This window comes from Paramormyrops kingsleyae, chromosome 11 (assembly GCF_048594095.1).
Source record: "Paramormyrops kingsleyae isolate MSU_618 chromosome 11, PKINGS_0.4, whole genome shotgun sequence".
Classification (NCBI taxonomy): domain Eukaryota; kingdom Metazoa; phylum Chordata; class Actinopteri; order Osteoglossiformes; family Mormyridae; genus Paramormyrops; species Paramormyrops kingsleyae.
The window spans coordinates 16831250-16844339 of record NC_132807.1 but is presented as its reverse complement, the minus strand read 5'-3'; the positions used below and the strand labels follow the sequence as shown (position 1 = coordinate 16844339).

The following is a 13090-nucleotide window of genomic DNA, read 5'->3' as shown; positions in this document are numbered from 1 at the left end:
AGACACACTCAGGGGGCCGCAGCGAGCGTGCAGCTAACACAAGAGCGTCTCCTGGAGTAAAGTGCGGTGCACGGTCGCTGCCGCCACCACGATCTCCCCGTGGCCACGATGCTCAGCACGCCATCGCGACTCCGTCGCCGCTCCTGTTCAAACACGCCAACATCAGCTCAACGCAAACAAATTATGAAACATAACACATGGGGTAATTTGGAGATCCGTTCGTGCTGTTGGATTGTGTCAGTTACAGTAAAACAAGAAGCCCTACTAAAAGCAAAGCTCTCCGATTCTTAATCGTCTTTGTGAAAAGGCTGCCGTTCCTGGGCTGTCAAGGCAAAATTTACTGCATTTTACTCTGGCGTCTCCCAAAACACAAAGAAAACATAATCAGTCGTGGTTATTGTTTTGGGGCATGAAGTCACAGGGTATTTTCGCAGAGTGAGATGGGGCAGCAGGGAGTGAGATGGGGCAGCAGGGAGTGAGATGGGGCAGCAGGGAGTGAGATGGGGCTGCAGGGAGTGAGATGCTCCCCATCGCTCCTTCCTCTGGGTACAAATCCCTTCTCTGCCCTCCACTGTGGAAAAGAGCCTCAGACCACAGATATGTATAATGCCTTAATGGTTAAATGCGGGAGACCCAGTCACAGGCCGGTCAGTGCTGGCGAGCAGGAAACAGGCCGATTGATTACGGAAGCGAGCAGATAAAGGGCAGCAGTTCTTAGATACCATATCCTTCACATTCACGGTAACACGATGACAGCATTGCTAAGCCGCGGTCGATCTGTGTGCCGCAGTGACCACACTGTACAAGAGCACCGGCAATCTTTCACAGGGAAGTTACCAGTGGCTAAGACTGAGGTTGGATATATGTTCTTCACAGTTAAAACACTTACTGAAACAATTGTTTTGGTGTGGCTCCATTTTGACTTAATTTGGGTTTCCATGATGCTACGTGTCCACTGGTAAGTTTTGACGTTCAGCTGCTAAATCATTTCTGTGAGGTAACACAAGTTCTGTTCATCCATTATTATCCTGCTAGGAGCCGCTAGGTGTATTCCTCCAGCCAGGGGGCGCCAAACGTAATCACGCCGCCTTACATCAGCAATCGCCGATGACACAGGTGAGGTTAAGACCCACAGTTTTCCCCCCCCCAAAATTCAGCTCCTTCGTGGTATAATCATAGGAGAGACTGGGAATATGAAAGCCCCCCCATCCCAGGAAAATTCCTGAAGGATTATCTGGATGAACCATCGTGACTCTGCGACATCTGCTCATTTTACAGTGTAATTATAAATCTGCACTGTGAGGTTCTCATCTGCTGGGCTTTAGCCGATCCTGATGTTCGAACATCAATGCTGTAATTTACCACAGTAACACAAGTGTCATTAATGCACCCAGAAGCACAAGTGATGCAATTCAGCCATGTTTTCAAAAGGACACATCTATTTAAAGTTCAATCTTTCCTAACAAGTCATAAACCACACTTTGCTAGTTGATTTGCTAGTTAATTTGGTTTTGAGACGTGCTAAACGTTTGTGAAAGACCAGCACCTGCAGAAGTTTCAGGAAACAGGCCCCAGGACCCCTCATACAGCCAGAGCCCCAGCTAATGCAGCTCATTTCCCAGAAGTCCCTGGGGCCACAGCTTGGCCACCTATGAAACATCCTCATGATGTCCAAACAGCCATGTACACCCTGTGCGTCTTTGGGAGACCACGTCATGTCCAGTCCGCCCATCTATATCCATATAGGGCAGGCCAGAAAAGCTAAAAAACTGATAAATTCTCATCGCATTTTAATGGACCTCGTGAAACAGACGTTTCGATCTGCAGTTTTTAAATTACATGTAATTGAGAAGTTTCCTTTCAACGCACTTTTTCATTTTTAACTAGACAGTAAACATGAAATATATCTCTGAATGCTAAAACCTGCCTGAGTCGCTTTCGAACAGTTATATGTGGACAAATAAGTTCAATACAATTTCGGTGCATACGTATGTACATTTTAAAATGTTGCCCACATAACATGAAACAGCCATATAATACGGTATTATTGTTTAAATTATGCCGATATGACATAACGGCGCTGTGCGTATTAATCAGACAGGTGCGCAGATATCTGCGGGCTTATCAAATAAACCGCCGCCCCGCTGCACTTTACACACTTTAGTTAAACTTTACACTAAAAAGTTGCAGAAAGGGAAAGCAGCGACCTTATAATGCGTTTTACAAAAGGAAAAAAGCGAACGCATGCCGACTGATTAACGTATTATACAGGGCTATTATTAACTTGGATTAAACAAACATGCACGCGGAAAGACTTTACATCGACATAAGTGCAAAAAGGAAACCAGCAAACCGCAGAATGAGCAGCGAGGAAAAGGGGGAGCCGCTCGCCTTTCGCTACGGTCCGTCCTCCGCCGGTAATGGCTCAGTAAAGCGCTCTGCTGGCCCTCGGTTCTCATCGCCAGGGTTATTCCCTCCATCGCCCCGCGGCTACTACAGTAGGTCGCCCGTCATGTGATTCCTACGGCGGCTGTGCACCGATCCGCGAGGGTCCGCATGGTCAAGAGCCAAAAATGCGATCTGAGAGCTGAGGAAACACACAGCGGGTTTAAACGGTATAGATGTGCAGCTAATCAATTGAATAAACTGTAAGTGCAGCAACCGCCAATCTTTCCAAGATGCGCTAAGTTGGATGGATGGATTTATGGATGGATGGATGGCCAGGTAATGCAGTGGTCCTCATAGACGATTGTCTGTTCTGCCTATAGCTATAGTCTGTCCTGGATGGTTGGATTGCAATTATGACCAGAAACAAAAACAATCAAAAACCTTCAGAGGGAGATTAGTGTATTAGCTTTAAATATAAATGCAGTGAAATTTGAAGCAATAAATATAGCCCATACAGTATATATTAATCCATCTATCATCCATCCAGTTATCCTGGTCAGGGTGGTAAGAGAAACTTCCCTCACGAAGCAAAGGGGACAAGGCAGGGGGACACCCTGGGCAGGATGCCTGTCCATCACCGGGCACGGGGCAGGGGGACACCCTGGGCGGGATGCCTGTCCATCACCGGGCACGGGGCAGGGGGACACCCTGGGCGGGATGCCTGTCCATCGCAGGGCACGGGGCAGGGGGACACCCTGGGCAGGATGCCTGTCCATCGCAGGGCACGGGGCAGGGGGACACCCTGGGCAGGATGCCTGTCCATTACCGGACATGTACACATACATATAGAAGGGCGGGACTTGGACCCACAGCCATGGAGGTGTGAAGTCGCAGTGCAGCCCTCCGTATATATAACAGAATAATGACGTATTAGCATGTAGTCAGTAATGCTTTTTAAATGTTTCATGCTCATGCATACACGAAGGTTAGTAGTGTTGTACTATACAGTATTAAATTTGAACAGTGCGCGCATTTTGGGAATTTTTATCAACATTTTGTCGCCCTCCAGTGGCTGAAGGGCATCCAGCGAGTCGTACTGTAACTTAGTACAGTACAGTTAAATGGAAACATTTACATATATATTTTTTTCTGAATAAAACCGCGACCGAGAGCCGCAGCTGCGAAGGACGCATAAAATAATCTTTTAAGTGGCAAATCTTTTAATAGCCCCTTTTGAAGATGTGAAGAATGGGTTTTCTGCTCTCAGTGTTAAATAATTAAGGGGGACACAGACCCCGAGCCAAACAGATGTTAAACAGATGTTTAAGGAAGCGCATTTTGGGATAATATAGGCTATATAGTCAAATCTATCTATCTATCGGTCTGTCTTTTATAGACCTATTGTTAGACCTATTATAGACCTATGCTGTTTTCCGTCAAGAATAATACACTTCATTTCACTGAGAGCTTACATATGTTTATTATGATGATTTTCTCGGAGTTCGCGACAGTAAAAGCTGAGCAGCAATAGCATGTCTGGTCATTTTTTAAAAATGTTTGCAGCTGTCTTTAAAGACAAACAAAATTTTTCCTATGAAATATATGTATATTATTGTGCGTACTCATAGTTATAATAAATGGAACATTGTTTAAATAAAAGCACAACAGAAGAAAAACCTGCTTTTTATTTCGAAATGTAAAATTTCTTACAATATAGGCCTACATTTCAGTTATGCTTGCAAAAATATATTACAATGATACAACATACGTGTTGGTGTGCAGTTATAGCGATTATGTAATTTAAGCCACGCAAACCATAAATGAACCATAAAATGTGTTTCAGTGTAACTTCTGATTAAATCAAGTCACCGACAGACCGACAGACAGTAGCTACTCAGCGTGATTTATTGCAACGCTCGCATTCCGCATGTGCACTTCTCTGACTGACCAGTAGAGGGTGTTTTCTCAAACTTTAATATTTGTTGTATACTGCGGCGGTACTCTGGTGCCAGATATCTGCTGGTGTCTATCACATCAATATATGTTACTGTATGAATGTAACTTTACGTTCACATTTTTTTGGTCATTATACATTGAAGAGAAATTCCTAAAATAAAAAACCTTGTTGCCTTCATGATTAAGATCTGGTTGTCCCCTAATGCTACTGGATGGTGCCTTTGCTTGTGAATTAGGTTGACGCGACCTCGTTTTTCCTCTTGGTCTGCACTTTGTAGATAGTCTGGTAGCCATCGTCCCAGGAGTAGAGCTGCTTGTCTTTGGGGTGGTACCGCATGCTTGAGTGGCTCGAGTAGCGTTTGGGGAAGAAAAAGACTGGGCTCTCCGGGCTGTGGAAGGTGTCATGGATGTCGTACATGCACTGCACGCTGGAGCGCCCACCAGAGCGTGAGTTGTACACCACGTGGAGCGTCCCGCAGATGAGGAAGGACGCCTCCGCATCCCGGCTCTTGCACTCCGTGTCCCAAGTGTGCTCTACCGCCAGGCTGGACCGGTCCAGCTTGGTGATCACCAGGTTCCCTCCGAAGTCTGGGTCGGCGTGGATAGCCCAGAGGCCCAGCTCATCCACGGCCAGGTCGATGATGGTTTGGGGGGTCAATGAATAGGTGGGCAGCCGCCCAGCCCCCGGCAGCAGCATGTTGTCGCTGAAGGTACCATTGCGGATGTGCACCTTGACAATCTCGTTGACTGTGCCAGCCTTGTGGTAGTAAACGAAGCCATGGTACACGGCGTGGCCTGTCCCCTGCCAGGGGAATGGCAGCTGGACCATTAGCGCCCCCTGGGTAGAGTTTTGCTTAGTGAAAGCTTGCAGGTTGCTGAACTCCAGGAAGGTACTGTTCCTCGTCCCGCTGAAGAAGTAGACCTTGGATGAGCCTTTGCTGGGATCCTTCATCCAGGAGCCCTGGGCTTCCCCTGCTCGCTTCAGGATCTTCAGGGACTTTACACCCTTGATCACCACATCACAATCTGTCAGTGTAAAGATGCACACATTTCATTTTGTCAGTGAGCCAAACACTGTGTTTGTGCAGCTGTTTGCTTGGAGCTCAACTACAGTGTTGGATGGAAGGTGACATTTTTTGGTGTGTCTGGAATTCTGAAGAAGTCATTAAGAATTGATAAGAACCTGCAGATCCAGCACATTTTTAGAGACTTTGTTGTTTGTTTTCATTTGTTTTTTTTTTGTTGAGAATTTTAATGAATTATCTGGCTTTTATATGAATTCCATTATAAGAAGACAAAAAGCTGTATTAAAAACCTACACCATGCCATTTTCATTGACCTGTTCTCCAGTGGAGATGTGGTTGAGGTGTTTTAATGGCACAAATTCACCTGAACCACAAGGCTTTGAGCTGTGGAAGGAAGGCAGAGCACTACTAGGAGTACAAACTCCAGACAGACACAGCTAACAGACTGTGCGCTGAAATCACTTTCCAGAAAAATCAGCTTATTGCTTCTGATGTTTTTTCTAATGCATAATTCAGACAAAAAATCAGATATAAATGTTTGCATTTCAGAGATTTGCTTATCCGGGACACGGGAGACATTCATTACCCAGAATGCTGTGCACAGAACCAAGAGACTGATCTTGTTTTTGTTAGCTGTTCACACAGTGTAATGGGTAAATGTTAAGTCTAGTACAGCTCTGATATGAATACACTTTTCACATATTCTAATGCAGGGGTCACCAACTCCGGTCCTGGTGAGCTACTATCCAGTAAGTTTTCTATCCTACCTGGCTTCTGATGAGCCACACCTGCTCCTGGTATTTACCTGAGAACTAGTGTGGCTCATCAGAGGCCAGGTAGGATAGAAAACCTACTGGACGGTAACTCTCCAGGACCGGAGTTGGTGACCCCTGTTCTAATTCATAGGCAAAATAGGCTACAACTAAATCTTCTTACAACTAAAATATTTATCTAGCACGTAAGTTATATCACTGAATTTACAGATGGTTCATTCATGTTTTTTTAATATTAATAACATAACAATTAGAGCAGATATTGCTGCATGGATGTGCCTGTTGCGTTTGGGTCCTCTACACCCTAAGCTTCTCTGTTTGACCACAGGTCACCCCCTGTATGTTCTCACTACCTGTTTTCTGCTCCAGTTTGCTCTTGGTCTCCCTGTGAGCCTCCTTCACCTGCTCCTCCAGGACGGCCTCGTCGACGTCCACGCAAGGCTGTAGGGGGCTCTGCTGCTCCATGTACTCGATGTCCCTCTCCGTCCGCTCCACCCTCATCACCACGCTGTCAATCAGGCTCTTCATTTCAGCCTTGAAGACGCCCAGGCCGTCCAGGTGACCACGCAGGTGCTTGCTGATGTCGTATAGCTTCTGCTCGTATGTCTGTACACTCTGGTCGCATCTGTTAACGCGGTCCTGGGGCCGGGGGAAGGGGGGGGGTGGTGGTCATCACAGCGCTTAGCAAAGACACTTCTGCTTTAAAATCTGCTTTTTGTCATCACCCTGCTACCCCCATACCCACACCATTTGTACAGTATCAGGAACTTGTGTGATTTTATGTGAAAGTATTAGCTGGAAATATTGTATGTTAGAAAGGAAGAACACATTCCAGGAAAACACTAATCACATCCGCTTAATAAGGTAGATTCTTCGCAGACTTCAGAAGCTTGATCTGACGTGACTGCTGAAGCATATGTTCCACTCCTACCTCGAGTTCGGAGAGTCGCCTGTCAAAGTACTGCATCATGACCATCTCCTGCGTCGTCCTCTGAGCGTGTCCGATCTGCAGGGACAGGAGCACGGCCGCCAGCAAAACCCACCGTCTATACATTGCGAGGCTATGGCGAGGGGGGACACACACACACGCTGTTACTGCAAGTCACAGCTCAGGCAGACTCAGCCCAGGAACTTTGTCGTTAGCTTCTCTCACTTTCGAGCGCTCTCGGCTAGCTGAAGCCTCCCCACATCTGGCTGAATCTCCCAAAGAAGCCACTTCCAGCTGATCTTACGGGAGGCGGTATTACGCAGGCGGGCGGTCGCCTCACTCCAAGAATGAATGTGTTCCAGATGTGAGTGTGTGGCTCCGCTTGCAGATCCCCATCAGAAATGGCCGCCTCAGAAGGCTCTATAAAAACCAGGTGACATCAAATAAAAACCAGATTTGCTTGGTGACGATGGCCGGGATTCACCAGTGAGAATAGCCAGAAGACAGCCATGTGACACAGACAGATCAGAAAATGCGAAATATCAAGGCGTGCTTCAGCCTCACGCAAAAAGGGGGGCGGGGGCAGGGAAACAAACAAGACCATGAGAAGTCAAAACAAGAAGGCGAGTATGGGGAGGGACACGGGCAGACAGGAGGAGTGACGTCAATGACCGGACCGGGGATGACAAGACAAACAGGTACTTAAAAACAAAGGCTAACGAGGGGTAACAAACAACAGGTGTGGCTCATTAGAGCCACGCCAGGGAGGAGACAGGAGGGTCAGGTGGACGTGACGGGCAGGATGTAACACATATGACCAAGTGGTAGAAAGAAATATCTGGCAGATAGTGATACTGCCAAGGCTCACTGCACAAACAGGCCAATCATGAGAGCAAGAAAAGGGCTTGCGTGCGATGAACTAATACTGTTACGTTCTGTTCTCTCTCCCCAGTCATTTCTTCTTATTTATTTCGTAAGAAAACGGCCTTTAGACAGAGGAGGGATTTCTCAAGCTTGATGCCCCAGCCCAGATCCACTGTAATCCATTAGCAAGCAACTGTTGTATTGTTGGTTCAGACCGGCACTGTGAACCCAAGCCTCTGGGTAACAGATACAGAGGCGATCCAGGCCGCCGTCGCCAGTGCAGGCTTCTAATCATCTCTTATGTGCCGTTAGCCCTCATCATGTGGCTTCATTGCCCCTCTGAGCCACACACATGACCCCCCCCCCCACAGTTTGTGTGTGGTTGACATGCTCTCTTAAGAAGTCCGTGTCCCACTGTCCACTGGATCAGAGCCAGAATAATGCCTCGTCGGCCCTTGAGAATGTAAACACACATTATTATCATATTATTTCTTTGACAGTTTATTTCATTTTGCTTATGAAGAGAAATTCTTAGCTGGATAAGAATTTTATTTGTTTTATTTTTGTATTCATAATGTTTGGCAATTTAAACTTCCCAAACCCATCTGGACGGCAGGAATCTATCCGAGGGCCTATTCCAGAAGCTCCATATTTCTGTACTTCCCGTTAGAAGAGAGAGAAAAGGAAAAAGGGGTGTATGATGGTGCAGTGGTTAGCACTGTTGCCTCGCACCTATGGGAGCAGCGTTCGAGTGTCCACCCTCTGTGTGTGTGGACTTTGCATGTTCTCCCTGTGCTGTTGTGGGATTGCCCCCACAGTCTAAAAACATGCAGGTGAATATAGTTAAATCACTTATTTGCTCCTGAGTCACAAGCCTATTTTCTTACAAAAGAAATGATTGACAGGAGAGAACAGTGCATGACAGAATATTTGTTCATTGCACGCAAGGTGAGTATAGTCACCCATTTCTTTGTAGGAGTGACTAAATGGTGTGTCAGCATGTCCTGAGATGGGTTGGTGCTCCATCCTGGGTTGTTCCCTCCCTTGCACTCATAGGCTCCTTGAACCCCCGTGACCCTCTATAGGACAATCAGTTACAGATAATGGATGGATGGAAAGAATAGTTGGGGTCACTATGCCTCAGCCATGATGAACCCAGAAGGCCGAGCTTCTGGTGACAAGAACGTGTTTCTGGGTTCAGCACCCTGCCAGAGATATCTTGCAAGCTTTGCATAGCTTTTCCTCAGTTAATCTTTGAAGCAAAATCATGTAGCAGCTGCTCCTGGTCTTGATTATTTGTACGTTGGCCAATCTGTCCACCAGAGGGGGCCCTTTCACAAACCTAGATGTTAAACCTTGCATTATTTCACTTTTTATTATTCTTATCTTATGTGTACCTGATACTCAAACATTGTGTGACGTATAATGTGTAGAATATTTGGGCTGTTACTTTGGTATTTCTATAATATGATTTTCTTTTTTTCTATTGTACAGTATATGATCTATTTCCTACCACATATCGACCTGCCTATGAATGCACAGGCTCTTAAGCTTATTAACCAAGATACAATGATTTTCAGTTTTAGTATAAATTTACATTTCTTCTTAATTTGGTTGTTTAGCTAGACCTATATCAAGGAGTAAGTACTGTACGAAATGAAACGCAAACAGTCATTAGAGAAAGGTGTGTGGCCCTGTTAAATTTAAGGTGCCGTTTTTGCTCATAGGTACTATAACAGAAGCAGCTATGATTTCGGGACCCAAATGACACTCAATTGACTGTAGTTTCTATTGTGAATTTATTGTGTTTACACAGACACCCCCAAGCTACACCCCACCCGGCGTGCCAGTCCACTGCAGGGCACACACTCGCAGATATTCACACACATCATTGTAGAGACAGCAGGTACCTTAACTACATGCCTTTGTACCGTGACAGGACACCTTAAACCTGGCTGCCTGGGGCTACAGTGCTTCCATCTGAGTCACCACGCCCCTCTCTTGTTATTATATTAAATGCATCAAATGTCCAGCCTCTTTTCATAACACAGTGCCTCTTTGTGCAATGAAAGAGTCAGATGTTCTGTGTCTTGCTGAATTACCTTAATTCACTAAAGATGACAGACTTTCCCTTTGTCTTGTTGTCAGGCAGCAGTAACACAAAAGGTTTTTATAGTCTTGGCGGTAAGTAAAGAGGCAGGAAACATGCATTTCCAAGGTTACTGCTATTAGATCAGGGCTGCGCAATTCCAGAGCTGGAGCGGCAGAATCCAACACAGTCTGCAGATTTCCCTGTTCAGAAACACCCACTAAACCCGGTAATTAGCTGATTAAGACGTGCCTGAGCAGGGAGATCTATCTGCGCACTGTGTTGGATTCAGGTGCCCCAGCTCTGGAATGGCGCAGAAAGGTGTATGGAGGACTGCAGCTGGGGAGTCCTATATCAGATTACTGTACAGAAACATTGGAACATACCTGCAGTAACAATATACTGTAAAATCCTGCTATATATTGTTTGATTCAAGGTTTTTTTTAAATCTTGTTAGCTAATGGAAAAATGACCCCAAACACGGCACCTCGCTGCCTGATTCATGTCGGCCTGTTTTACACTATTAAATTACACTCGATATGAGGGAGGCTGGCTGCCTCCAGCGAGCTGCAGCTCACACGCGGATAGAAAGGTTGGGGATTAATTATATTTATTTACTGTAATACTCACAATATCGCATGTAGGGTGACATTTGTCACACGCTGGCTGAAGTCCATTGTCTCTACAATGACTGAAATGCTATAGGATACATGCAGATTTATAAATGTGGGACATGTCATGTGTGGCGTATTGAAATCAGCTCTGCAGTGTCCGCCGGGGGGGTTATTAAATCACGGTACCTGAAATGTGGCAAGAGGCACTGTGCAGCTGCGTGTTTCTAACCATTTCATCTGGGGGGGGGGGGGGGGAGCAGACTGGGGCCTGATGTTCTGTTAGGGGGCCAGATGCATTTGATCTTAATGCCCTCCAAGTATTACTTACACTAGATTACCAGCACTAAGAAGCAGAAGACTATTTTGAACACTGATAAGTTATTTATGCAAGGCTTTGCAGTTACATTTTACAGTTTTTTATAAATATTTGACTCACTGATTTCATGTTTAGACTGTCTTGCTTCCTCAAGCTCGATAGTTTTTTTTCTGTCGTTAAACTCGCTTTTCACCAACTGATGTGACTGGACCACCCAGCGCACCCAGGGTCCCTCAGGAAAATGTGCTTAAGTTTGTGTTTCGCCTGTTCCCAGCCCACAGAATTGTAGCCCACATATGTAATATAATGTAATAATTAATTGATTTCAGACTCAAGTAGTATACGTATTTAGGGGAGCCACATGTTGTCATGTCCCCCCCCAGAACCCCCCTGCCACCGCAGACGGCACGCTGTGCTGTGAGATTGGCGAGGTGGGGGATTATTTGTAGGAGGGTGCTGTCTTCCAGTAAGAGCTTTCAGAGTCCTATGCATGCGGTTCAGCTCACTGCCTTTCAGGTGCCACCCCCAACCCTCCCCACCCCCCCTGTATGTTCATGCTAATAAAAAATAATAGAGAATGACGCCCCCATTACCGTGGCGTAACTCGGAGACGTGGCATCTTCTCCTTCCTGTCACTTTAGCACGGCAGCTTTTTCATCATTTTTTTTTATCCTCCATAACAGGTTTCTGTGCATTCGCTCAAAGTGAATGATGAGGCAGGAGAAGAGGGGAAGAAGGGAAGAAGGGAAGATGGGAAGAAGGGAGGTCTCCGGGAGGCAATGAAACCAAGATCAGTATAAGAAATTACAGACATTTTACAGGTACGTTCAAACTCTAAAAAGGCGATTTTCTTGTAAAATTACCTTTTCTTATTTAAATTACCTGTATAATTCAAGAATAATCAAACACTTCTTTTTAAAGCACATTCTTTGAATTAAACACACACACTCAACACATACTCCATCCATCCATCCATGCATCCATCAATCTGTCTTCTAACCTTTTATCTTGGTCAGGGTCACTGGCACATCACAAAAACACTTTATATATATCATACAGATACATATATATGCACCAGAATGTTTTCATAGTTTCACAAATTGCAGTGCAATCCATTTCCAACTGGCATGAAAGTCAGAAATACCAGTGCCATGAACGCACAGCACATTAGTAACAGCCAGCAGTGTGTGTTATTTTAAAGGCAGAGTTTGCTGCTGAAGGTGACCTGCTTCCATGAGACACACTCATAATTAGACACACATTCTAGTGTCTGTATGTCACACTTTCACACTTTCACACTGACAGATTAAATCTGCGATCTCTTTGTAAAGGTGCAACACAAAGAAAGGTCATTTAAATTCTGTTTTGTGGAAAGTGGAGGAAATATTTAATTGACGCGCCTGTTGATCGGCGTTACAGAGGTGGCGCCCAAGGCTGCGAGCTGGGTGTCGTCACAAGGTCCACACTGCTTTGTTACTCTGCAGGAGCCTAGCAGAGAGGAAGCAGAAAGGAAGCTGGGATGTATTACCCAAGGAGGATGGAGAGCTTTCGTGACAGTACGTCCTGATATTACTGTGCAGGGATCACTTCATAAGTGTCACCATGACAGACCAGGCAGATATGGTCACTAAACTGACCAATGTGTGGTTTAAGGCATTTAATGAAATCTTTTTTTGTGATGTAATTGATATAAATGTATGCTTTTTCATGTATAAGCAAGGATGTTTGTTCTTTTGGGAAAGTGCCAATTAAATATTTACCAAAGGAAAGTATCAATTGGGAAGCACTCTGTCAGGCTCCAAGTAATGACTAATTACCATGTAAAAAAGCTGTAAAAAGCACAAGTTGGCCTTAAGCTCTCCTGGATTCAGAGCTGCTGTTAGTAATGAGGGCACACGGCCCGGAATGACAGTCATAACAGAAGCTTCCAGAAAGTTCTGCACAGGGTGAAAGCACTTTCAAGTTCTCACGAGTCCTGCGTAAATTTCAGCAGGGCATGAGAGGAGCCCTGAGAGGCTTTGATGCTCATCCAAGTGGGCACAGAGCCCGAGCTCCTGGTAGGACCTGCCGTAACGATGCACAGAGCCCGAGCTCCTGGTAGGACCTGCGGTAACGATGCACAGAGCCCGAGCTCCTG

At 45.6% G+C, this 13090-nt stretch overlaps 1 protein-coding gene and 1 long non-coding RNA gene across 2 annotated transcripts; one reads left to right on the top strand and one right to left on the bottom strand.

The window, feature by feature from the left end:
- Positions 1-3849: 3849 nt before the first annotated feature.
- Positions 3850-7597, bottom strand: olfml1 (olfactomedin-like 1). The gene is made up of 4 exons (XM_023816107.2): positions 7296-7597; positions 7074-7203; positions 6496-6781; positions 3850-5370 (listed from the first exon to the last, which is right to left on the bottom strand). The coding sequence occupies exons 2-4, from the start codon at positions 7194-7196 to the stop codon at positions 4577-4579; spliced, it is 1203 nt and encodes a 400-aa protein (XP_023671875.1). The 5' UTR covers positions 7197-7203; positions 7296-7597; the 3' UTR covers positions 3850-4576.
- Positions 7598-11639: 4042 nt separating this feature from the next.
- On the top strand, positions 11640-12722 carry LOC111846154 (uncharacterized). Its single transcript, XR_002838832.2, has 2 exons — positions 11640-11774; positions 12373-12722. It is a non-coding gene; the product is annotated as an uncharacterized lncRNA (long non-coding RNA).
- The last annotated feature ends 368 nt before the right edge of the window (positions 12723-13090 follow it).

Excerpts from the sequence above, each read along its gene's own strand:
- olfml1 (XM_023816107.2), bottom strand. The coding sequence starts at position 7,196 with ATGTATAGACGGTGGGTTTTGCTGGCGGCCGTGCTCCTGTCCCTGCAG. Across the intron at positions 6,782-7,073 it reads GGCGACTCTCCGAACTCGAG|GACCGCGTTAACAGATGCGA; the intron begins GTAGGAGTGGAA and ends CCCCGGCCCCAG. Across the intron at positions 5,371-6,495 it reads CAAACTGGAGCAGAAAACAG|ATTGTGATGTGGTGATCAAG; the intron begins GTAGTGAGAACA and ends TTACACTGACAG.